Source organism: Toxotes jaculatrix, chromosome 18 (assembly GCF_017976425.1).
Source record: "Toxotes jaculatrix isolate fToxJac2 chromosome 18, fToxJac2.pri, whole genome shotgun sequence".
Lineage (NCBI taxonomy): Eukaryota > Metazoa > Chordata > Actinopteri > Toxotidae > Toxotes > Toxotes jaculatrix.
The window spans coordinates 15,675,717-15,701,520 of record NC_054411.1 but is presented as its reverse complement, the minus strand read 5'-3'; the positions used below and the strand labels follow the sequence as shown (position 1 = coordinate 15,701,520).

The following is a 25,804-nucleotide window of genomic DNA, read 5'->3' as shown; positions in this document are numbered from 1 at the left end:
CATACTAAGGGAATCATTTCTGGAAATATTTTATCGGCTTGCTTCATTTGACAGTTTCAGAGCGTGATATAAATGCCACGTTGTCGCCTCATTATGTAGAAGCACAGCAGCTCCAGGGACCACCTAGACCGAATAGCTGGGTTTGTTGCAGCTTGTCTTTGAGGCATAAAACTGGAGCTTCAACATTCCCTTGACTTCAGCTGTACATGCACATGAGAGCCTCTGTTTATTTAAACATACAGAGTTTTCTCAAGGGAACATTTTATTGCGCGTTGCTACCATGAGGGAGTTATCATCAGTGTTTGATCATCTTTGTGTTTTCATGCAAAAACTGCAGTTATTAACACAGAACTATACTGGGTAACCATGGAGACTGCAGCAGTGTTGTTGCCCCCCCCTTCTAAATATGATGCACATTTTTACTTTCATGGGATGCAGTGTTTTGTAGCAAAGAGCTGAACACATTACATGAAGCCAGCAGAGTGTGTTATTAAGTAGGTACAATGCTGCTGCGCTGTTGTGAAGACGCATCACATGTAACTGAAAAGCTGGTGCAAGATGAGGCTACAGTCAGTATTAATGTTTGAGTTTCTAAATAAACGTTTGCTCATGATTGGAGTCAGGACTAATCAGGTCACGATCTGAGCAAGGATCGGGTTTTTATGATTTATATGCGAAGAGTGGAACGAGAAGATAGTGCCTTTGGTTGCAAACGTTTACACAGCAAAAAAAAAGTATTTTTGTAGAAGGACTTCATTTTTACTTAGAACAGTACAGTGAGGGCTGTATAAAGTCACAAGGTATATGTGTTATACTGTGTGGTTCCTGTGTGATTATTATTTGGGACAAATAGGAAATAACAGAGCCCTTCTTTCTGTCTGTCTCTTTGGGAACTTGTATGATTTGTGATTCTGTGAGGACTCTTTCAGTGTGCTTTTTAAAGTGGTCGTGTCCAGTGGATTGGTTCGTGTGTTATTTGCCACAGTGGATTACTGTGTGGTTTGTACTGTACGTGATGTCATGGACATGCTTTGTGCCACAATGTTCTGCAAGTCACTGAGATGTACATGGTCACACGCTATTGACTCAGTGTTGTCTCACTGCCTTTTGGTCCATTTGTTTTCTATGAGTGTGGGGTATTCTGGCAGAGAGGACAGTATTTTTTTTTTAAATCAAACTTTTACTACTTAGGAGAATGGAATTATTAACCACCAGTGTCTGGTTTTCCCAAGAATGTGTCATTGTCACAAAAAAGCAGGTTTATGCTAAGAAAAAATATGAAAACACACCTAGTCATCCCACAGTCCAGTGTTTGGACTGTCAAGATAATTGTATTTTCATATCTCTTGTATTTTTGTTATGTGTTTTTAAAATTAGATTTTCTTTTGTTCTGTGATTTTTTTTTTTTTGCTCTTCTTTTTCTTTCAAAGTGCAAAGACTCTAAAATTGAATCTTTTTGTAAGGCAAAAAGAAACTATTTATTGGCAGAATAAAACCTATAGTAAGTACATTCTGCTTTTGTAAAGGGGACATGAGTCTTAATGGGTCTTTCTTAAGCTTAGAGTTTGACTGCTGATATGCATGTTTTTTTCCTCAGTGACCTGACAACACCACAACATTACTGCTTTGAACAGCTTAAATGTTTGTTATAGCTGCACGACCAAACCTTGTCCTACATTTTGACCTCATTCCATTTCCTAACATCAAATAGTAGCACGCAGCAAAATCTAATTTTGAGATAGATGTTTCTTTTTTTTTGCAAAACATTGTTCCTTCTCCCATTTATGGGAAAAATGCAAAGTATTCTTTAAAATTTCATCAGTATTATGGAGTCATACATCATCTGGTCTTCGCACATGAGAAATAAAGGTGGTGGGGCTTGATGGAAGATTTATTAGTTTCTCTTTATGCAAATTACTTGCCTCAACTGAATAAATGAAAGATGATCCATTCTCAGTTTTATGTGGTATAATGGCACAATACAATTCCTATTAGATAATACTGACTACAAAATTTATTTTGACTTGCCATATTAATATATTATCAGATATTGCTCAGAGAAGAATTCATCATGGTGTTGTCTCATGAAGCAGAATAGTCACTTTTTGTATTGAGGATTGACATGACGGACTTAAAGTGGGGGAGGGAAATATCCTGAAAACAGTATCAGTGGAGCACAGAACAATGTTAACAGGAAATGCCCAGCATTTTTGTAAAAACAAAGAAACTTCTGCATGATTAAACTTGGAAAGTAAACATGGCTGCCACACACACACATATACTCCCTTTGCAATATGTCTATGGCAGTACATGTGTATATTCTGTGTCAAACGTGAGACACCAAACAACTGTCACCTGGAAGCTGATGGGTTAATGAAAGTGGAATAAAATTTAATGATACAGCTGAAGCTACAAGAGAAAACTGGATTTGGTGAGCAAATAGCCATGACATCCTCAAGGTGTCACTGTGCTCATTTTTATCAAAATCTTCTGAGGTAATATCTCTCTGAGGCAGAGCAGACAGACCAAGCTCTGACAGCAACAAGCTCTTCAGCATGGGCTTGATCCCTCACTGGCTTCCCATCCACCAAGGTCACTGCACTGGTGGATGAATGCTTTCTTCCTTGCACCATTGCGTGCTTCAAATATAGGACTCCCTCAAGTGACTTTAGAGAAATATTTTGACATTTTGGGAAGTAAACGTATTCGCTATTGTGTCGAGAGTAAGAGAAAAGTGATATCACTCTCATGTCTGAGTGGTAGATATGTAGCTGGAGGCAGGAGCTGGCTAGCTTTGCTTGAAGACTGGAAACACGTAGCCTTGCTCTCCAAGCTAATAAAATCTGATTGCCGCCTCTAATTAATTAATCAACACGTTATATTTTGCTGTTTAATTTGTACTAAAATGGGCAGTAGACACCTTCCCCCAGTGTCCTCCCAGGTGTAGTTACCTTTGGAGAGCCAAAGGTTATTACCCATATCCAGTCTTTATGCTAAGCTAAGCTAAACCGCTACAGCTATATAATGGACAGATATCAGAGTGGAATTGTGCATAGTTCCCAAAATATCAAATTATTGCTTAAATTATTGCACCTTGAATTCAGGCTGAACTGACACAAATGAGTTCCTCAAATCGTCAGAAATTACGGTTTACCGTTAAAATAAATCAGACACATCAAACGCGCCATAAAGCTGCATTCATTGATTAGCAGACAGAAAAGTATGATAACAAGAGGGCAGATGAATAGTCACCATCATATTGGTGTCTTTTAGAGCAGGAACATAAGTCTTCACATAAACATGAACCCCGCTGTTTATTTTGCTTGTTTTATATTGAGCATTTTTACCAGAAGTGTGGCTCTGTTGAGGTTGACATAATAGCATTTAAAACAGTGAGTGTTCACTGCCCTCCAGTGGTCACAGTAAGGAACTACATTCAATCTGTGGCTAAAACACAGTTTTAATGCCAATATAATTATTAGTGTGCTACTTAGAATTAACAAGTGTTATAACATCGTAACGACAACATTAACAATGAGAATTTCTGGTGAAAACTGTTTCTGCCTTTGCTGTGCTGGAGCTTAAACATGAGAGTTCACTGCCCACCAGCGAGGAACTCACATCAAAGCATCAAAGACAAGTCAAGGTAGATATGATACCGTAGTTAATACTTCTGGTCAATATTTCAAGTTTAAGCAACTAAACAAGCAAATAGAAATGACCATGAAAGTGTCATCTTCTTGTTCTTTCTCGTGGTCACAGATAATGCAACTCCAATTCATATTGATTATTGTTCTTTTACAGTATCAATAGTGGTATTAGTGATTATTCTGATGTATTAATAATAACATTTTAAGTCATGTTAGTACTAATGTTAACGATAACTGTAAGAGATATTTGTGGATTGACAGTTGATGTCACTGTATTTCGGTATACAGTTTATTATTTATTAATGTCAGTTATACCTTTCACTCATCAGATGGCCTGTTACTGCTTCATGTCACACTGGGCTTCCAAAAATCATCCACTCGTCATCCACTTTGTGTTTACATGATACTGTGATAAAAACACAGGGAGAGAAGGAATGATCAGCACCGCTTAGTAAAATTGTGTAGCACAAACCATTCAAGTACACTTTAAAAGGAAAACATAATTATCCCCCATAACATCAAACTCCAAAACCAGTATCTTACTGGGTGAGAACATTATGCTTTCTGTAAAAACTGAGATTTCAAAAACTCAAATGGACTCAGAACTGCCAGTTTAGTCCTTACACAACATAAGTTCAATTAGCACCATATTTTAGCACCACATACAAAACATACAAAAAATTACCAATGTTTCTGTTCACAAACTAAATGTATTTTTCGTAACCATATCCTACATAAGTCATTGCTTAGTTTATTCTGACAGAGAGACAGTTCTAAATATCAGCCACCTTTCAGTTTTCATTTTCTGTCACTGCAAGAAAACAGATTGCAAATTATGCATGACAAATTAGGCCTTAATTAATCAATAATCTTATTAGTCTGTGGGACTGAAAATCTCTAAAATATTATTGATGTTGTTAATGCATCCAGTTTTGCACTGTGTCGACAAGGGAACATTAGTAGTTCTTTTTTTTGGCATTTTGGTAAATATGCTTATTTACATTTATGTTTAGTGTTAAATGAGAGAATTGATACCATCTTCATGCCAGTGTGCTAAATAAGAAGTTACGACTAGCGGTCGGTTAGCTCAGCTAAGCATAAAGACAAGAAACAAAATCTAAACAGCAAATCCAAAGTGTTGTTATTTTAGTGGTGGGTTATGTGCCAGATTATTTATGAGGTGGGACCAGTTGCCAGTGGCAACCAGAAAATCCTAGAAATCACTGCTCCCAACCAAAAAACATGCCCTGGCACATAACCCACCAGTAAGACAGTGGGTGACAGGTGGATTTTGTTATCTTTGGACAGAGCCAGGCTAACTGTTCCCACCTGTGTCCCATCTTCGTGCTAAGCTAAGTTGGCCAGCTGCTAGCAATAGCCAGCCATAAAGTACAGAGGTGTGAGTGGTATCAATGTTCTCGTTTAACTCTCTGCAAGAGAGGTAATTTAGTGTGCTTTCCAAACATTTGAATTTGATTTCCTTTAAAGAAGGAGCGCAAGACTTTTGTTGTTATGACAGCTAACCAGTGTAAAGAGAGGGGATCCCCTGCTCACACTTTTAAACTTATGACAGTTTTTTATTTAGGTGATGAGTGTATTCAGTTTACTTCACATTTCCCAATGCTGGATGTTTTTTTTTATCTAAAAATCTGAGGGAAGAACAGGACAATTTCATTTTGAATAGAATTTCTTCTTTCTTTTCCCACGTCGGTTCAGTTTGTTTGCTTTCAATATTACTGAACTCAACAGTCAAATCCTCAGCTTGTCTTCTCTCTTATTCATTTTTCCTCAGCTTTGATGAGGTATCCACTGAAAGTGATATAGACGTCTACATCATCACTGTAAATTGCATTCTCCCTCTCCCTCTTGTACAGTCGGACCCACACTTCGTCGTTCATCTCCAGCTCCAGCATCAGGCTCTGACTCTGCATGATGGAGCGGTCGCTGGGCTGGGCATAAACAATGGCCTGCTCTTTGTTATTTTGCATGATGTGTAGATATGTCTCCTTGAAGTTCCATGTGTGAATGTTGACATTGAAGAAGTAGATTCCCGGGATGTGGCAGAGGAACTTCCCCTTGAACATGTCGAAGTGGCTGTCAAGGTTGACGAAGGCCGTATCAAACACAAGTGCCTGGTAGGACTCCAGGCTGTGGAGGGATTTGCGACGGCCAACAGAGAAGGCAGAGTACTGGACTTTGCAGGGGTCTCCTGGAAGACCCGCTTGGCCCTTAGTGCCTTTTGAGCCCATGGGCCCCCTGGATCCTGGAGGGCCTTCGTGTCCAGCTTTACCTGGTGTCCCTCTTTCACCACGATCTCCTTTGTCACCTATGCAGAGTGATATTACTCATACTATTTTAAATAATATTAGAGAAAGAAATTATGTACAAACTTGCAAGAAACAGAATGAAAGGAGAACGGGTGAAAAGAAGCTGATCCTTGACCACTGAGCCACCAAAACTACATTTTCTCTCTGCTTCAGTTCAGTTCAAGATAACAGATGTTTTTTTGGAGTCAACTGTTGGCATCAAGACACTCAGAGACACTGGACCTAGTGTGGAGTTGCCTTTGGCTCTGATGTCCAATGACCCGTATGACTTCATGTCTAGAAGAAAAGGAGCTGAACCTTTTTTGTTTCCCATACTGTACCAAATTCCACATGAAGAAATTCTGTGACTCCTTCCCAGATCCCCCCCCCCCCCCCCCCCCCCCCCCCCCCCATTTCAAAAAGTGACTCACAAGGTTTGGAAAGTCCTTGGTTTCTCCAAACTATGATGACATTAAACTTTGGAGGAAAATAAGCCTGAATATTTTTGCTGTAGCAAGCTTGAAACCTTCTTAAACCAGTAAATGTGAATCCCCAAAGCAGTATAAGACTAAGACTAACTAAGAGCTGTCCTTTGAGTACCTTTGAGGATGGTCATGTTGATGTAGGTGCGGACCTCTGGCACTACGCTGAATTCTCCCATGGGTGGCTGGGCTCCACTGCCCTCTGCTGGGTCCAGGTGATCACAGCAGTGCTTGCAGAGGGCAGGAGCAGCCTTTGGGGGAGGCACCAGGGCCACCAAGGAGGAAAGGGACAGAATGAGGAGGACACCCAACATGGCTGTGCCTAGAGTAAGAGCAGAGGAAACTATGAGATGATTGGAAGAGCCTCAGAGTTTTAGATGCTTTAGCTTTGAGTTTGTTTCTGCTGGTGGATCTGAATCCCGGTGACTTGCCAATTTATTTTACTTGACCGACTGCAACTTGATCTGTATTAGTGCTACAGTAATCTGAAGTTCCCCCACTTAAAAACAAAGAGCCAGAGTGCACCTTCCAGGTTACTAAATACTAAGAGGCAGGGTGGTCCACAATGTTTAATAGCCAGAACAAATATCATTAGTTCACATAAATAGAAGTGAAAAATCCTCTTACATAAGTTGCTAGCTGCACCAGTAGTGAGGGCATACCTTTCAATTTATGAAAAAGAGCTGAAATATCAGTTATTCAGCAGCTCCAAAGAAAATAAGATCATTTTGTATTCTAGATGTCATTCCCAGAGCAGTGGAAAAGAGAAAGAGGAATCTTTGACCCTGAGCCAGAGAAAACATTTATTACCCCAAGAAGAATAAGCAAGAGTCAGGAATTGTGTCAAAACAAATAAAGCAAAGCCTCCTCGCAACAAAACTAGCATATTTCTTGCAAGTTTTTTTTGGACATTTTTATTCCTTATAATAGGGGCAGTGAAGATAGAAAGGAAATGTTGGGAAAGAGAGTAGAAGAATAACATGCAGAAAATGGTCCAGACAGCTGGGAGTCAAACCAGGGAGTTTCTGTTCAAGGCAATTACACTCATGTGGTAAGGACCCCAGCCACTCAGCTATGAGGCCGCCCCCAAAAACCCAGCATATTTCTTTATAAATTGGCCATGCATGCAAAGCGGCATTCACTGGTTGTATGAAGGAAATGCTACAGACCCACAGAGCTGGTCAAATGGTGCCTCAAAGATTCAAATCCCAAACATGAAGAAAATGACATAATTGTGGGTTTTCATGTGGGCCTATAAGGATCATAAATCCCCTGAAAAATGACCCAGCAGACAGCCCATAGTTTATCAACAATTAGTTCAGGGAGGTTGACTCCTCACAATGGTGTATAGAACCTAAAGAAAGCCGGGAGTGGCTTTTTAAAAAAAATTTCCAGACGAGACAGCCAAGTTGAGAATGTTTCCGTGGAAAAGTGATGGCTGTCTGCCAGACTCCAGTGATCAGCCATTCTCTGTGTACTGTAACAGGAACAGTGCGTGCTGCTGTGTTTACATAATACAGCTGGATCCATACTGACAGTTGCATCCTGTATAGATTCCTGGGTATTTAGATACTCAGTAAAAGACCACACACTCTCTCTCTCTCTCTAAATGTTAAAAACTTCCTTTGCGATTAAAGTTTCCTATCACGAAGAGAAGAAAAAAAAGTTTTGGACTGTTGTGTTTCTTAGCAACGCAACTCCAATCAAACAGTCTGCAATCATGCTCCAATCATCTGCTTTTCGCTGATTGTGTTTGGTAAGAGCATAGAAACAGAGGACATAAATAGCAATGGCACCTGTGTTTTGTTTTAAGTGACTGATAATATTTCTTGCTGGACAGGAAAACAAACAACTGCAAAGAGACACAAAACAAGAAGGAAGCGATGCAAAACAAGACACAAACTGACTACAAATCGATAGAACATCTAAAAAGACACACAAAAGGAAGAGGAGGCAGCATAGATGCTTTGTTTGCTGTGATATTCATTCAGTCTGAGTATCTGGCTCCTACATAAGAGAGTACTGGGGGGGATTTTATATGTATGTGTCCAGGTGCCCATTGGTGGTGTTTTCTCGAATGTCATTTATCTTGCAGTGGAAATCTGCTGCTGGTGTTAAGGTCCTGTTCAGATTTCCAAACTGAAACACAGATGGTCACTCAGCGTGTCTGGTGTGGCTCATACACTGAGGACCAAGGATATTACATAACTAGCTTCTGTGGAAAGCCCTCCTTGAACTGGAAACGTGTACATCAAGTGTACAATTCTGAATATTCATATATTTAACAGCTATTTTCTGGAGGCATCTCTGTGCATGTTGATGTGTTTTTACTTTGAAATGTTTCCAATTGCAAATGCACTCGTGTATAGTTAGCATTTTATTTTTTATAGTATAAGCTTAAAAGTCCAAGTTCAGTCAGTACAAGCGGGGATGTCCCCAGAGATGCAGCAGTGAAAACAACACAGCTACTGTGCATTTCCGCAGATTTCCATGCATTAAACTTTACAAGCCTGTTACTACATCTGTGGTCTAACGCAGCTCAGTGCGTAGCCCGGTCGAAACCATAACGAAGTCGCAGTAAGAAGTTCATCGGTAAAATAATCCGAAAATAACCCACTCAGCGCTCGTGCAACTAGCGCTGATTGGCAGCTGATAACGGAGGTTTTTTTTTTTTTTTTTTTTTATCTGAATGGTTCTCACCTCGTTCACGTGTCTGCAGCCGCTTCAGTCCGCTGAGGAAACACAGGACGGAGGAGGGAGAAATTCCTGAGTCAGCAGCCGTCTCTCTGTCTCTGTGTGTGAGTGAGCTGTGAGATGTTTCCTATAGATCCCTCCTAGTTTCATGCAGATTCAGGCAACAAGTGTCTGTCCATTTATTTGACATCTGAAGATACCAAACGCCTGGACCATTTAAAGCTACTGAAGGCAGAACGTATAAATGTGAAATGCTTGGGGGGGGGGGGGGTCGGGGATCACTCTCCGGGGTCCATTTACAAAGTCATGGAAAGTCCTGTTCATTCGCCCCTGGGTCTGCATTTCCGCTGTGCTGAATTCCTCCATACCCCCCATCTGCTGCAGCTGCAAGAAAGAGAGAGAGAGAGAGAGTGAGGGAGAGAGACTAATGCAAAAAGCGTGAAAAATGCAGGATAGGAATAATGTAAGCATATATATTATATATTGCCTATATTCTCAATTGGCAGATCTGGATCAATAATCTACTGTTCTGCTTTTTGGAAAGAGGGAGATGACAGAGAGACGATGATGGACAGACAGCGCGATGAAACACATGTAAATACTGGCAGGGAGAAGAAGAAGACAGGGGAGGACCCTCCAAGTCCTGGTCTCCAGCCCAGCTACCCAAAGAACCTGATCCTCTGATACTGAATCTCTCACATGGACACCAAACATGTTCCCAAATCATCACCATGAACATCAGTGTGGCTCTTGCTACTATAATCACTATGATCGGATACATACATATCTCATACAGACATGAGAGTGGTATCAGGCGTCTCACGTAGCTCACAGCAAGAAAGCAACTATGGTGTTTTCCAAAAGGTCTAATTGTTTCTTTAAGGCATAGCAACGTCTGTTTTAAGGCCTCCTGTCACAGGTTGCATGTGCATGAGCAATGCAACTGCAGAGTGACTGATTCATTTTTAAAGTTTTCAGAAGTCAAACTGTCCAGTATTTTACAAAATGAAAAATGAAAAGATTACAGGACACCTTTTTCTTATTTCATGTTTTGTAAATTAACCCGCAGCACCTACTCAACCGTGCGCTCGTCCACCTAACAGTTCACACACCAACCGCTGAATCATAATAATAATAAAGACCTCACCCTCACTTCCTTGCAGAGGATGCAGAGGTGGGTGAAGTAAGTCCAACTAAGTATTTTATGACCAGTGCTGCAGTTGTTTGCATATAGAGCACGGTCAGAGAACAAGTGGAGGGTTAGGGAGGATTTGTGCACACGTGTTACATGAGCACAGCTGCTGAACATTACCTCCTTTGGGTCCCGAGGGTTGAGGTTTCAAAGACTGTTATGCCGTTACATCAGGAGAGCATTCCTCTGTTTTTTCTGGCCAGTGTAAACTATTAAGAGACGCGTCTGAAAACCACCTGATGCAGTTCACGCTATCTACCTGTAAACATTCAGCATCTGCTGCTTTTAGGAATCAGACTCCCATTTCCCAGCGCAGCTCATAATTCTGTCATCTCTCGCTGTCTACTAATCCTCCTCTGGTGTTCTTTAAGGTGGTATTTTTTTTTTTTATTTGGAAGCACTGCGGTCTTAAATCAGGAGTCTCATTCATCTCTCTGTCTGGTATCCATTTTATGAGCTCCAGCAGCAGCAGCAGCATCACCTCACAGACATTTCATTGCACACAGCTAATTCTTCCTCTCTCTTACTGAACCCTGGTGAATCACTGGCTCTAACACACCTGGGTGTGGTGACTGCTGATCACAGTATAGCTGCTCTTTTTTTCCAGCTAATAAAACTGACTCAAACCTCACACAAAAACAATGACTGTTGGGGCGTTAAAGGAGATCAGATTTGCTCGCTCTTGTGCAAAATAAATTGTGATTGGAGACTTTTGGGACCCCAGGCAGATTTTTCTTTCTTGCCTCCAACAACTCCACCCGCATTTTTGCCCCAAAACGTATTGTTAGTGGCTGACATAATTATGGGGAATTGCATTCAAATTTGGATAACCAGAGGTGAGCTGAAATTTAAGACCTCAGAGCATTCTTGTGGCTTAGCTCAGGAAAAACAAAGAAGGTGGATTCACAAGCACAGATATTCAGGCTCTCAAACACTCTCTTTTCCCTGACAAACTTAATGCTCACAAGATGATGAGTAACCCATGTGGTTATAAAGCCTTCTCTGCATGGACACATTTCACCACCATGACTTGTCATGTAGTAAATTTGAACCTGTAATCTGTTTTACCAGACTTATAATAAAATGATTGCTCACTATTCACAGTGTGCTCTGCCCTGCAGGTGATATCAATTTGTGATATCGCCTAACAATCTCTCTCTCTGTAATGTTTTGTAAGCGTGAAACAATTGAGCTTTTTATTGTAGGAGCCTAAATACTTCAGACAGACTTGAATTCAGTTGAGACAAATTATGTTGTTGTTTTTTTTTAATGATTACAGGAAACCATTTTGCAAGCAGGAGTGAAACGTAATCCTTGTTTGAAGCAATAGTTGGACATTTTGGAAAGTATGTTAATTTGCTTTTTTACTGAAAGTTAAAAGATTGAAACCACTCTCATGTCTGTGGGTTAAATATAAAGCTACAGCTAGCAGCCATTTAGTTAGCTTAGCACAAAGACTGGAAACAGGGGGAAACAGCTCGCCTGGCTCTGGCTAAAGATAACATTTGTCTTCTAGCATCTCTAGAACTCAATAATTAACACATTTTGCTTTATTCCCTATGAAAACCAAAATTAAAAAACAACAATTTGTTGTTTTACAGACCTTTTTTGTCAGACCTTTTCTTTGCAAGGAGCTGTAACTTCCTGGAGTCTCTGCTCTTTGCTTGCCAAGAATATTCTATGACATAGCCCAAGTAAAACGCTGAATTTTTAAACCACACAATCAAGATGTGACGAGTGAGCTGGCAGGTGCATTTCGTCACCTTTGGACAGAGCCAGGCTAGCTGTTTCCCCCCGTTTAGTCTTTGTATTAAGCTAAGCTAAAAATGACACACTCTGGCTTTATATTTACTGTATGGACATGAGAGTAGTATTGATCTTCCCATCTAACTCTCTGCAAGAAACTGAAGGAGCCTATTTCTAAAAATGTTGAAACATAGTCTATAGAAAGTTCAAGAATTATTATGAAAGGAATGAAGCTTGCTGTTTGTTCAAGACCATTCATTTCTTATCTAAGAAGATAACAATCACACGGGCTCAGGTGTTTGTTTACACATTTTTATGTATAAAAAGATGAAAAAGCAACAGCTGTTAATTTTCTTTTTGGTGCCCAGTCAGTTTATGATGATTATGACCGCTAAGTTGCCTCCTACTCCTCCTCCTCCTCCTCCTCCTCCTCCTGACACCATCACTGTCTGTTTCTGCTCCACAAAAAGATGATGAAATGCATGGTCAGGCCGACCTCACATCCTCCCATTGCGCTGTGGGTTAGAGCCAGAACAAGCTCTGTGGGTTTTCAACTGAATTGACAGGGGTTTTTTTTCACTGTCTCTCACTCTCTTTTTCATGTAATCTCTCTCTCTCTCTATCTGTCTCTCTGTCTCTCATCTCATCTCCCATCTCAACAACAAGCAGAGAAAATCTAAACAGATCCCAGAGCAGAGGAAGAAGAATGATCCCTGGTTCTGTGTGCAGTTTTCTAATGTCACCTAGTGGTAGAACAAACATAGTACATCAGAAATACTTAAGTCTATTCTTGGGTTTAAACATATTAACAGTCACTAAAAAATAACTGGGTCAAAACTGTAGACACAGATGCAGCGCTTTTTTAAAAATTTTAATTATCGGGTCATTTATCCAAACTAAAATATGGTATGGTAATGTTTTCTGTCTCTTTTTTAAACTTATGTGTAATGACATTTTTATCCTTTACAGCTTTAATGAATGTAAATGAACATCAATTTCTGTAACTAACAATATATGTCTGACTGGTTTAAAAGTAAAATTGGGGGTTGCTGTTTCTAATGCTCAAAATAACCACATTTTAGTTTGGGTATATAACCCAACAGTAATATGAAAAATAAGCCATTGTCTTGGGTCTGATTGTAAACCCACAGTTTTATATCTATGGGGAAAATTAACCCAGTCTTGCATTGGTGTTAAACCGGTTATTTAGTCTGTGTATGACACAGAATGTTTAGTTTTTCTGTTTTGTATTTGGACTGATGCAAATTTGAACTTAGATTGCATAATTCGTCTGTTTGGGTCAGCATAATGGGTCACCAAATAGATTTTGAGTAACAAGAGCGTAAGCAGATTCATAAAAGTGCTCTCTTTAAAACAACTGTTGCTACTTTTGTGAGTGTATGAAATAGCTTGACATAATTTGTGTATAAAGTATTATGTGTTAGACTGTTGTGAAAAGGAAAGAAGAAATGGTAGAAACACTGTTGAAAAGCAACACCTTGTGTGGTTTCCTACCGACATGGCTAAATATTGTAAATTCTCTGTGAGCTGAACGGATGTCGCTGGTTGTAGTGTTGTGTGAGTTAAATGTCAAACCACACTCTAATACATACGCTCACACACACACACACACACACACACACACACACACCACCAGGACCACCTGACAGGACATGTAAACACTCAAAACAACACACACACACACCCACACACACAGAACTGAGGGTGCTCTCACGCTCCTTCTCACGTCGCCTCATATGCCCACCCCGCAGCCCTCATTCCACACCGACACAGGAAGTCAAAGGTTGACCCATTTCTATCAGAGCTTTTATTTTATTTGGTCTCTGCGCAGATGTCACTGAGTGCAACGGAAATATACTGCATGTGTAGAGTAGAAAGAGTAGCAACATTTACCCCTGACCTCGCTGATTTACATGTATGTAGAATAAGCAATCTAATAAACACTGTTCTGAATCTGCTATGCCTGTACACACCCTTAAACATCAGCTTAGAGTACAAGCAATAACAGACGTCATACACTGTAATGCTTTGCCTTGATTAAACTCTATAGTAATGCTTACACATTATTTGTTAAAAGTAATTTATTATTATTTATACAATCAAACTTACTTCTAAACCATGTTGCACTGTTTTCAAAATCCTAGATCTGCCTGCAGGAATGAACATCTATTTTTTAGTTGTAGTTTTAAAGAACTCTCACAACATACTTCTATGTGAGGTACAAGTTAAAGTAATGACAAAACTGCAATTGTGGGTGTTTTTTGAAAGATAGTATCATCAATGAGTGACAGTAGCATTTAGTTTAAAGTGATGTAATGCTTTGCCTCGCGATGTTATTATGTACTGCAATGCATTTTATGTATTTGAATACTAAAACAACGACAACAACAAAAAATAATAAAAAATCAAAAAAGCTCACTGAAAATTAAGAATGGATAATTTAAAGTACTTGTTAGGCATCCCACAATACTGTACTCATTCAACAATGAGGTATTACACTTCTTACTCGTCTTTAGTTTTCTCTACCTTTCCACTGTACTTAAAGGTCAGACTGTTCTTCTAACCATGCTGTGTCAGACTGTTCACTGATGTTTTACATGCATGTCTTTTCAAATTGATCCCATCATGGCACATTCCTGTACAGTAGCCCCTACAGCAATAATTACAGCAAAAGAACCAGAGCTAATACCAAAATGTAAGGACACCTTTAAACATCTGTGTCCATTTTTGGTGTTAGTGGTGAACTCTGAAGTAATGCTATTGAGCTTTGTCAGATTATTTTTTTATTAATGCTACTGAAGTGGCACTTTCTAGCAAGCTACATTAAATCATTAAGATGATGTGAAATTATAAACCGTAACACTGAAAATCAAGGTTTTTACAGAAACAGTTCATCAAATGATTACATGTAAGGTGAAAGATGTGTGTTCTGTAGTTCCCCCTCAGCTCTACATAGCCTTTCAGCTCATTGTTTTGGTTTTTGTTTCTGGCTGATAACTTTACTGTTTTAGTTCACGCTCACTGTTTTCAGTGTTTTCAGGAGGCTGTTTTCAATGGAAAAGCTCTTTTAAAACCACTCTAGAATGGAGAATTTAGCAGCTTAAGAGCCAGATGTTTCCCTTGGGAGTTAGTGAGATGAAAACAGAGCTAAAGAGTTCACCAACATATTAATGACAGGGGCTTGTTTGCTAACAACTTAATTAAAAGACAATGTGTCCTTTGACAACTTGTTCTGCTGCCCTTAAGTGACCAAAATGAATCAATGTTGGTTTAAAACATAAACATGATAGAATTTGTAAAAATACCATTATTCTCCTCAGTCAAAACCGCACAAGAGCACTCCATGTATGCTCCACAATCAAACTAGAATACACAGCAATGTGTCAGGTTGCTTGTGATGTAAACGCTGATTAAATTTAAAATGATCACACAGGGATTCTCCCAGATACACTACACATTTTCAGATGGATTTATTACTGAATGTGGTCTGTAGTTCTTTGATGGTGAGATAGCCTGTTTTACAGGGCTCAACGGGCATTGAGGAAGACCTGCACATGGCACTAGCCACAGGCCAGGCTGCATAGCTACCACCAGCAGCTGCCACAGGTACATCATCCACCTCTTGGCTGTCAGAGCACATCTGAGTTAGACTGGGAGGATGAGGTGGGGGTAGAGCAGAGGAGGAGGGAGGGCACACCACGGATGGAAGATGCAGAGGGAGGATAAGAAGAGGTGAGCTCGGGTGAACATCTGAAGCCTCTTCCCCTTCCACATCCCAGCCCTTTTCATCATTCTTGGCCTCTTCATCTTCCTGTCCAATGCCAAAACCCGAATCTGGGCTCTGGGGCTCCCTCTTCAAGCTCTCATAAGCTGGGGAAGAAGTGAGGGAGGGGCAGAGAGAGAGGTGAAGGTTATGGTTGTTGTGCACATTGTGGAAATCATCCTTATAGATGAAGTAGGCCGGACTGGGGTCAGTTTGAGCTATGCTGCTGGAGGAGCTAGACATGAAGTAGCCCATGTTAGAGAAGCAGGATGAAGAGGAGGAATTATCTGCCACCCGGCTGGTGTTGGAGCCAGCAGAGGGGTAGCTCCTAAAGTGAAGCAGAGCGCCGGTGGAGCTGGAGGAGGGAGAAGTGGAGGGGACCACATCCCAGCTTTCACACACCTCCACCGGGGAGATGTGGTCGTGTGGCTGAGCCGTGAAAAACGATTCAGAAGCTGACAGAGGATTCAGCCATTTCTAGGGAAAAAGAAAAAGAGATTTAGACTAGAAAACACACCTGAAGACATGATAGTATTTTTAATTTGTAGTCATGAGTGAATGTTCTACAGCAACATTTGTTAAGTGTTTAGAAAGTGTTGTTCACTTGGCCAGGTTCAGAAAACAGGTTTTTGACAGAAAGCTTAAAGGGGTACTACAGCAATTTAGTGTAGTCAGATTTTCTAAAAAGCATCATAAAAATAAAAGCAGCAGAGAGGGAGATATCCTAACCTTCATTCTCTAATATGGGTCAAGCTCCAAAACTCTTCACCCTATACAACCATTAACATCGTCCCAGATATCCCGACCCACCACCAAACATCAGAATCGGTCATTTCAGCAAGTGCCAAAAAAAGCTAAGAAAAACTTTATAATCACAATTGCTTCATAACATCAACCATGCATTTATTATTGTAACAATGACAATCACCATTTTAACTCAAACCTTACTTCAGTTAAAAACATAATATTTTTGGTAAATTTAACCGAACCTTGACCACAGCCTTGTCACATCACAAAGCGGGTTTCTCAGCAGGGATTTGTAATAGTTTTGGAAGTTGTCCTGCCAATAGGGACGTCAGAACAGAAAACACTTCTATGAGTCGTTCTAGAGGGCGTGGACAAACAACCTATTTTGTCGATTAATTTGGAGGACTTGTTGATTCCCTCACGATGGCCCGGTTTTGCAGCAACAAAACGATGATGTTGCTGCTCCTCATCTCAGCTGTACTGCTGTTAATAATTCAATCAAACTCCATGTTCCGTTACAAAGGGTTAAAAAAAAATAGATTTTTGCTGTACTTAGGGTCAGCGCTCTTGCTACACATTGTAACTGAATAGTGACTGTACATTAACTACTTGTGTTCATGTACCATATCACAGCAGCAGAATAAATAGAGAAATTCAAATCATAAATTGAAGTGAACAGTTCATCATGCTTGAATGTTGAAAGCCACATGGATACAGAAGAGTTGCGTTACCTGTGTGTTTAAATAGGTCATGAACTTTTGTGGTAACACCTGCAGTTTCTGAAGCGTGTGTCAAAATGTCCCACACGAGAGGACATCAAGGTAAAGAGCTCAATGCTCGGTAAGAACATTTATTTTTACCTTTAGATTTTCTCCGTGGACGGACTGGAGGGTTGGGAAGTACTTGGAAGGATTTGGTACTGGCTTCACTTTGAGATGCCTGAAAAAGCACAAGAAAGCCACTAAATTAGACATACTGCATGGAAACACACACACACACACACACACACACACACACACACACACACACACACACACACACACACACACACACACACACACACACACACACACACACACACACACACAAGCCCACAGTATACTCACCCCTTGTTGATGCAGCTCATGTAAATGATCAGAATTATAACAAAGAGACCCACACTCAACATCACGCCCTGCACTACTGATGGCTGATCCAGAAACCAATCTGTAAGAGAGATGACATTTCAATGTGTATAATGCAGGTACTTCCCCCTGCGAGAGCCTACACGGACAAAACCCCACATGTCGCTTTTCCTGCCTATGCTTGGCGAGGACCTTGAACCAGACTGGATGACTGCATTTACCAGCCAGTTTTATGACCACAGAAGAAGAATCTGTTTCCCTGTTTAAATGAGAACTTTTATCCTGTAATCCTTTACAAATGCAAAGTGTTTTTTCTTGTTGTTACCTTGATCTTGTGATGTTGTCGTTCCCATCCAGGAGGTTGTTGGACTCCAGCTGCTCCACATTGTGTTCTGCACAATCTCACTGGGCTTGACTCTCACCCTTACCTGGCAGCGCTCCTTTGACTGACAAGCAGGTATTCTTAGCTTTTGTGCTTGTGTAGACAAAGTTTTCACCCCCTGTTAACAGATAAAAATTTGGCACAATATCAAAATTAGGGTGCGTCTTAACAACAAGACCCTCAAAGTATATCAGGGTGATTTAACTCACGAGCAGTGCTGGTTCTGTAGCAACATTTGCACGAGACATGTGTGAAGCCAAACACTGCCTTATTTGCTGCTACCAAACAAATGAAACCATTCAGAATTAAGATCAAACTTCAGTGGAAGGCGAAGTGACTGATGTTAAACTCATTAGAAAAAATGACCATATGTATGATTATATGTCTGAACTGATTATTTTTCATATGTTATCTCACTTTTATAATGAGTAATAAAGTGAGTAATAAAACCCTGGCCTGCCGTAAAGAAGATGAAACTGAAATTTGCGGAAACTTTAAAAAGATGGTGATTAAAAAAAAGCCACAGACACTAATTTGTGGTGTTGTATTTATACAGCTAAATTGTCAGCATAGAATAAAATGTGAGGAAATAGTAAAGAAAAAAAAAATCCAGAAAAAAAGGTTCTTTCCACACTTTTTGGCAATAAGAGTTGGTTGACCCATCACATTGGTCCAGACTAAAATATCTCGACAACTACAGGATGGATTGCCATGAAATTTTGTACAAACATCACTGATTCCCAGATGATGAATGTTACTGATGTTGCTGATCCTTGAGGTTTCTAGATGATGGACTGCCACAAAATTCGGTACAGATAGACTGTCTGTACCAAATGACCCCAGAAAAGGCTGTCTGGGTTCTCCTCAAGATGATTTTGTAAAGCCCTTGGCGAACCTTTAATTTTTCAGGGCCATCATCAGGTCAACATTTTACTTAGTCCAGTACTCTGGTTTAGGACTAAATACCTGAAAAATTAATGACATTAACACCAGCCTTAGCTGTACTTTGTGTGTAGCGCTAATTATCATGCATGCACCCTAAGCTAAGATGCTGAACGTGGTAAACATTACACCTGCTAAACATTGGCATGTTAACATTCTCTCTGTCTCTTGTGAACTGTGTCTGTGCCTACACCCAGCCTAACAGAGCCGCTAGCATGGTTGTAGTCTTGGTATTTTGTGCCTACAATTTACTATTATGTGAAATATAATGTACTATATGTATATATTTTTAGAAATTGTTCCTGCATTCTTGTGCAAAGGCCCTCACCTCCCATGTGTGTGTTTTCAGTTTGACTTGGACTTGGAAGTCAAAGGTGTGGATGAACTCAGAGAGAGGACTGCCTGGATTCCATGATATCCAGGTATCATTAGCAGTGATTGTGACGTTGGGAACACCTGGAGGATTCATTTTTACTGCACAAACACACACAGGCACACACGGAAAGACAAAAAGCACAATTTCCTATGTCAGATGTTTTTTTTAGTACCAGATTTGTGAATAACTTTTCTGGTGCAACTAAAAAGGATAATAGTTTACTGAAGACATAAAAGCCACTCACTGTGACTAGATAAGTCGTAGTTTGTGAGGTTCTCCAACAACTTGCCGTTACACTCAATGTGGATGCTGGGCATGTATTCATAGAATGTGAATTTCTAGAGGGACCATTATGTAAGCGGTTAAACAGTGAGGACAGAAATTGAATGTGTAAAGCAATGACAAGTAGTGGGAGTGTAAAAAAAAAAAATAAAAAAAGTGATTCAAATGGAATAAAGAAACATATGAAAAATAATACATTTAGGTGACTTACACTTTCAAAGACAAGGCTGCAGCCTGGAGGAGCGGTTCCATGTTGTTTCAGCTTGCAGCTTCGCCTACTAAGAAAAACAAAAAAGTAGGACAAAAATCACCACCAACTGTTACACTGTTAATACATGGTACACTGGCAGTAATATACCATGTGATGCTCTGCCTGCATGCTTAAGGTCTGTTGATTCTGTAGATTCTGTTAATAGGCAGCTAAAGATACATCTGTTTAGACAGGCATTTAGGTTAATCGGTTTGTGCAAGGTCTGTATTTTGTTTGTATTCATTTGTATTTTACTTTTTTTTTGTTTTTTGCTCTTACACATGCATTTGTGATCTTAACTTTGTACCGTTTAATGATCTATAAAGCACTTTTGTGTGTGAAAAGTGCTGTTCTAATTTATAATGTAGTATGAATAATATCTGTAATATCTTACATAATTAGTTTGCGGTTTCTTGTATTCTCGCGGACCCAGGTTACCTTCACACCATGGATTAAGCAGTCCACACCAGGAGCCACCGGAGTACTGTTCCATGTACAGCTGACATTGCTGACAAAGTCATTTACACAGGAGAGTCCTTGAGCACCAGAGACACAACAACAGACATAAAGAAAGAGATAAAGATGGTATCTCTTTATTAGTGTCATTGGACTTGTCCTTCATGTAGGACATTCAGCTAGACCTGCACTTGACAAGCTTTTGCATGGCTGAAGAGGAAATTTAAAAGAATTCTTACCCTTCAACCCTTGGTGGGTGTGGGCTGCATGGGCCGACAACAGAACCACCAAGACAGATAAGGGACACAGCATCTCCATGACCGCAATATGACTGAGACTGAACAGAGAGGATCAATACATACTCTATGGTGAAAAATAAAATACATTAACATATTCAGGCAGAAAATGTTCTTTTATCCTGCACTCAAAGTGATGGCTATGACCATAACTTGGCGGACTGTTAACAGCTACTCATGTTTCTACCTCTATATGACTTTTTTTTTTCTGAAACTGTATTACCCAACCATCATGAGCAGAGGGCTGTGAACTTTTGAGAGTGAGAAAACAATACCAGATCCACACTGAGCAAAATACTCATCTTGAGAAGGCAGCAGTTATAAGTGAAACTTGACTGAAAACACTAACACCTGTGCTGGTGTGCTACAGAGAATATGTCAAGTGTGTTACAGAAAGAGCTTCCTGTTGGCCATACTGATTATACTTAGTCTAATTTACTGTGGCGGACTCCACGTATTATAAAAAAAAAAACAAGTGCTCATACCTGTCTGCTAATAAAACTATGAAAACTATGAAAACTATGAAAAGAAGAGGAATTTTCCTACAAAGTCACACATTTTGTCTCCAGTTCGACTCATGAGTCAACGCTGTTTTTTTTTTTCCATCAAAGCCTGAACTGAGTAGGACTATAAGTGACTTTGTGAACGGTACAGATGTGTCACTGTACTTGGTATGCATCTTATAAAAGAATTCAGTGTGGAAACCAAACCACTTGTTCCTAATGACAACAGCGGATCAGGAAACCTACGTAACGCCTACAGCTGAACAGCTAAAAGACATTGTAGAAAAACCCATTCAAATACATATAGAGTCAAATAGAAGAATATTGAATGTTATTCTTGGATTGCTATTTTTGAACAGAATTAATAAAAAAATATAATAATAAATAAAATATATACGCTACCTGATTGGTCTTGGTCAGTAAAGACAGCAGGGGGTCCCTGAGAGGAAACACATTATCGTCTCCTCGTCTGGACAGACGACTGTAGAAGATTTCCTTTTCTCTTTCTGTCCCCCTTTCTTTCTACTCGTACATCACTATCTCTTTCTCTTTCTTGAGCAATCTCCCCCTCTCTCTCTCTCTCTCTCTCTGTCTCTCTCTCTCTTGTTCTGTCACTCACACTCATCCCTCAGTCTCCTCATTCTCTCTGAGTGCCCAGTGACATTTTCCACTTGTAACCACAGACTCTGTGTCTGGGGCTTACAGGAAGCTTCATGAAGCTGTGTGAGAGAGAGAGAGAGAGAGAAAGAGAAAGAGGGGATTGGTCAGGGTGGGGAGGAGGGGGGGGGGGGGGGGTGTGCGCGTGTGTGGAGGCGATGCTCAGCTGTTGAGCAGAGCACCGCCCTCCTGCTCCGCACCAGTAGCAGCTACCTGGACCCCATGACAGCTTTTAACATAATAATTGTACTGAAAACAAGAAATACAAAGCAACACCACATCCTGTTTCAATCACAACGTAAAGTGGGTTGTATAAAGAGAAACTCGCACGTTGTCCTGTGAAGTGGTTTATGTCATTGAAACTCTGCTTAAACTGAAGATTCAGAGGATTAAAGAGGCTAAAGCTACCAGATTTAGAACCATTGGGTTGTTTAAGATGCAAACAGACACACAAGAAAAAAAAAAACATTATAGAGAGTCAAAACCACGGCTGTTACAGCCGCAACCACTGCAGACACACGGATATACTAAAGTGCTTCTATAGTGGAAAGAGGAAAGAAGGCTGAAAGATAAGCAGCAGCCTGCTGTTCACTCAAAGGTCACAAAGCATTTCATTTCTTTAGCCACAGGCCTCAGAAGATTTCCCCTCCCTATTATTTTGTCCGTCCATGGCTGTCCGTTAGAAAACCTCAAATTTAAGACACGTGGTCATAGAAGGAGACAAATTTCTACTTCACAAGAGAAAATTATTGTGGCGGTGGGGTCATAAAAGGTGAGGGTTATGTATTTTTCATTTTTGTTAAAGGGAGAGCAGGCAGATTTTTTGGGAGGTTAGGAAAGGCGGTTTAAATTTAGATATTTTATAGATTTATTTTTAACTCACCCTTTTGTTGTGAGATCTACTAAAAAAAAGCTTTGTGAAAGACATGTCTCGGGTAGGCCACTATTTATTATCTTATTCAGTGGTAATAACTGCTCATTTAGTGGCTCTTAGTTCAAAAATGAAGTGCTTGGTAAACCAAGCATACCATTTCCCTTCTAATGTTCAGTTTCAGCTATGTAAAAATGATGGTTCCATTAACATATTGAGGCTGAAATCACAGCTGAGTTGAGAAATGATGGGGGAGAGTGTCAAGACAAGATGAATATCCAAACCAGATGTTAATAACGCTGCTGAGGGCCTTGCTTTTTTAGCAACTTAAACTTAAGCCAATCATGAGGCTCAGCTCCGTCCCCGCTACAGTGATTTTCATACATTTCCTACTATGCCTTGTTCTTCATGCCAGCACCTCAATCAGGCAGCGACATGTGTAACAAGACTCATGCATTCTGCCTGAAACTTTCTCTGAAACATTTATATTTTCACCAGGTTACATTTGAACCTTTGTAGCCAGGTGGTAATATGTGAGTGCAGTGAGTGTAGCAGAGTAAATTGATTATATCAATGCAGGTTTTACGAATGCTCCATTATCTGCAAGTGTTCATCTCAGTCTTAAAGTTCAATGACAGGCCATTGTGTAACACGCATCCAAGTTGCATATATAGGTGTACAAACCACAAAGCATTCACGCATACAACAACTGTTGCAACACAACATGTTTGAACTCAGCAGGCAGCAGCTGCCTGGTTTGGGTGTCTGAGTGGGTTCAGGCCTGCAGTAGGCCAGAGGATGCACCCCCCCCAACTAGTTCCTGCAGTGAGTAAGGTGTCAGCATCAGCTAGAAGTGGTAACAGGAGAGACAAGGGCAGGGGAAGTGTGCAGAGGAGGTGTAGGAGGGGGAAGAGAATACAGCACTTGTCAAAAGGTCAAAGTCCGCCGTGCCTGAGGTGGAAAGCTGCGAAGAAGACCATAGTGATGTTTGCAGCAACAAGAAAACAGTCTCCATCAACAGACCACAAAGACCGGGGTGGGGGGGGGGAGTTGGTGCTCAGTTGGGTAGAGGTGAGAACAATAACAAGGGAGGGTACACTCATGTTGCAAAAACTGTAGCTCTATAAAAAAAACATGATGCAAATCTTGAATTTTAAACAAACAAACAGCTATTTTTATATAGTAACATTAATACAGTTCCTGTAAGCAGGGGCCAGAGCTGACTAAGCTCAATATGAGGTGGTGCTGCGTGTTACACTGCTTCAAAATGATTCATGTACAGTCTCAATACTTAACACAAGATCTTCCAGTGTAATGCGAAGAGTCAAAAGAAAGGTTAACGAGACTACAAGAGTCTACAGCCATGCTAAGCAGATCTCTGAGGCTGCACGTAGTCACCGCCGTGCTTTGAGCTCAATGCTGATGTCAGCAGGCTGGTGTATTGTAATGGTACAAACTGTACCATCAGTTTAGCACATTGACCTGCTAACATTTTGGTAATCCCCAAAAATCACAAATTACAGCAGGTGTTTGGACTAGTCATAAACCAAAGTAAAGACAAAATAAGGCAAAGCAAAATCAATCACCATGTACTGTACGTGAATGAGCTAACAATATACCTGGATTCTGTGTAGGAGTGAAAATAGTACATTTTGGTGGATCAATAATATGACATGACACCATTTGACATGATATGAGATCTGCTTTAAACTGACTGCACCTATCATCATCTTCATGTGAGTGACAGATGAGTTCAAACAGTTCATCAACCCATGTCTGTGGATCAGTACTGACTGAACACCTCAGCAGGGTATTACATAGTCCAGTCAGCTGCATGCAACTTAAAACAGTCCTTTCAACCTCTTTTCCGTGGGTGGTAAAGAACAGGTCAGATCACCGTTGCAGATACTCGTACTTATGTACGACAGGTCCGACTTGACAGGAGAGGCACAGCGGGTTGCGACAAAAAAGCAAGTTTCAGTGGTTTCTGCTGAAACCACCTCCATTCTGCTGCTTTTACACATCACACATATTGAAAAATAACCCCTTCGGCTGCTTCTAGCAGTGGTTTGGGTTCTTAAGTTTCTTAAGTTTTAGTTTGAGTAGGGAATTCTGTGTGTGTTTTATGTGCCCAACATCACCAATCAATGGCCCAATCAATATCTCATTGCGAGGTGGGAAAAGGGGCATGTCTACAACTAAAAATAATTACTGATTACTTCATTTCTGATTTTCTTTGAAGTGTACATGCAACACACACAAGCCATCTTGTCTTTGCAGCACCCAAATGATGACAGCCTTGTTAAGCCTAAACCAAAGGGATATCACAGATATCTTTTGCCTAACCACTAATCTTTCTGGTGGTATTTTGTCTCCAACATGATCAACCTCTTGTTTCTTCACTGTTGAGCAGCAGGCTTGACAGTTTGTATGAAAGCAAATCACACCTTGTTTATTCATTTCCAAAGTCACCAAAAATGTGTATCACTAGGGTGCTGTATGTGTTGTGGTCTCAGGGTGGGAAGAAGTGCCTTGTTTTGCAGTGTCCTCTTTTTTTCCATTACCGTCAGTATAGTGCTGAGTTTCTGGTTTATGATTTCACTCTTTGTTCTGCAGATGAGCCACAGCAATGCATGATACAAACAGTGAAAAATAGATATGAAGAGAGAGAGAGCGGGGGGGAAGAGAGCACCTACCTATTTCATCTGTCTTGAGGCCGTACCAGAGATGGGGGTCAGTAGGTCAGGTGGTCTGAGGGTGGCTGATGTTGGGGTCCCAGGATGAGGGATTTCCATGTAAAAGGAGCACCTAGAGGTGAAAGGTTCAACAGGTTGAATTAAAGGTGGGAGAGAGATCAAGAGGCGAAGAATCTACAACCGTGCTGACTCTCTGAGGCTGGATATAGGCAGAGGAATACTTTGAGCTAAATGCTAACATCAGCATTCTAACATGCTGATGTTTAGCAGGTGTAATGTTTATCATGTTCACCATTTTAATTTGACAAGTTAGCTTGTTAACATTTGCTAATTATGAAAAAACACCACCAGCTGACTAATGTCAGATA

General features: G+C 40.4%; 2 protein-coding genes across 7 annotated transcripts; both read right to left on the bottom strand.

The window, feature by feature from the left end:
- Positions 1-3,190: 3,190 nt before the first annotated feature.
- Positions 3,191-9,352, bottom strand: LOC121198509 (complement C1q tumor necrosis factor-related protein 6-like). Of its 2 annotated transcripts, XM_041062712.1 has the most exons (4): positions 9,139-9,352; positions 6,557-6,760; positions 5,535-5,976; positions 3,191-4,056 (listed from the first exon to the last, which is right to left on the bottom strand). In XM_041062712.1, the coding sequence occupies exons 2-4, from the start codon at positions 6,750-6,752 to the stop codon at positions 4,047-4,049; spliced, it is 648 nt and encodes a 215-aa protein (XP_040918646.1). In that variant the 5' UTR covers positions 6,753-6,760; positions 9,139-9,352; the 3' UTR covers positions 3,191-4,046. The 2 variants fall into 2 exon arrangements, with proteins under 2 accessions (XP_040918646.1, XP_040918645.1); XM_041062711.1 differs by having other exon boundaries at positions 3,191-5,976.
- A 4,533-nt stretch (positions 9,353-13,885) lies between these two features.
- Positions 13,886-21,924, bottom strand: il2rb (interleukin 2 receptor, beta). Of its 5 annotated transcripts, none has more exons than XM_041062691.1 (10): positions 21,615-21,924; positions 20,653-20,750; positions 20,352-20,493; positions 19,919-19,982; positions 19,670-19,763; positions 19,378-19,523; positions 18,051-18,225; positions 17,708-17,807; positions 17,462-17,540; positions 13,886-16,331 (listed from the first exon to the last, which is right to left on the bottom strand). In XM_041062691.1, the coding sequence occupies exons 2-10, from the start codon at positions 20,729-20,731 to the stop codon at positions 15,552-15,554; spliced, it is 1,659 nt and encodes a 552-aa protein (XP_040918625.1). In that variant the 5' UTR covers positions 20,732-20,750; positions 21,615-21,924; the 3' UTR covers positions 13,886-15,551. The 5 variants fall into 5 exon arrangements, with proteins under 5 accessions (XP_040918625.1, XP_040918624.1, XP_040918627.1 ...); XM_041062690.1 differs by having other exon boundaries at positions 19,919-19,985; positions 21,615-21,923; XM_041062693.1 differs by lacking the exons at positions 20,653-20,750; positions 21,615-21,924 and having other exon boundaries at positions 19,915-19,985; positions 20,396-20,493.
- Positions 21,925-25,804: the final 3,880 nt, after the last annotated feature.

What these genes read in the sequence shown, in the direction of transcription:
- il2rb (XM_041062690.1), bottom strand. Translation starts at nt 20,731, where the DNA reads ATGGAGATGCTGTGTCCCTTATCTGTCTTGGTGGTTCTGTTGTCGGCC. An exon ending in ATGAGCTGCATCAACAAGGG is followed by an intron (nt 17,541 to 17,707) that starts GTGAGTATACTG and finishes GTGCTTTTTCAG; the next exon opens with GCATCTCAAAGTGAAGCCAG. An exon ending in TCCACGGAGAAAATCTAAAG is followed by an intron (nt 16,332 to 17,461) that starts GTAAAAATAAAT and finishes CTTTTTCCCTAG; the next exon opens with AAATGGCTGAATCCTCTGTC.
- LOC121198509 (XM_041062711.1), bottom strand. Translation starts at nt 6,752, where the DNA reads ATGTTGGGTGTCCTCCTCATTCTGTCCCTTTCCTCCTTGGTGGCCCTG. An exon ending in CAACATGACCATCCTCAAAG is followed by an intron (nt 5,977 to 6,556) that starts GTACTCAAAGGA and finishes CACTCTGCATAG; the next exon opens with GTGACAAAGGAGATCGTGGT.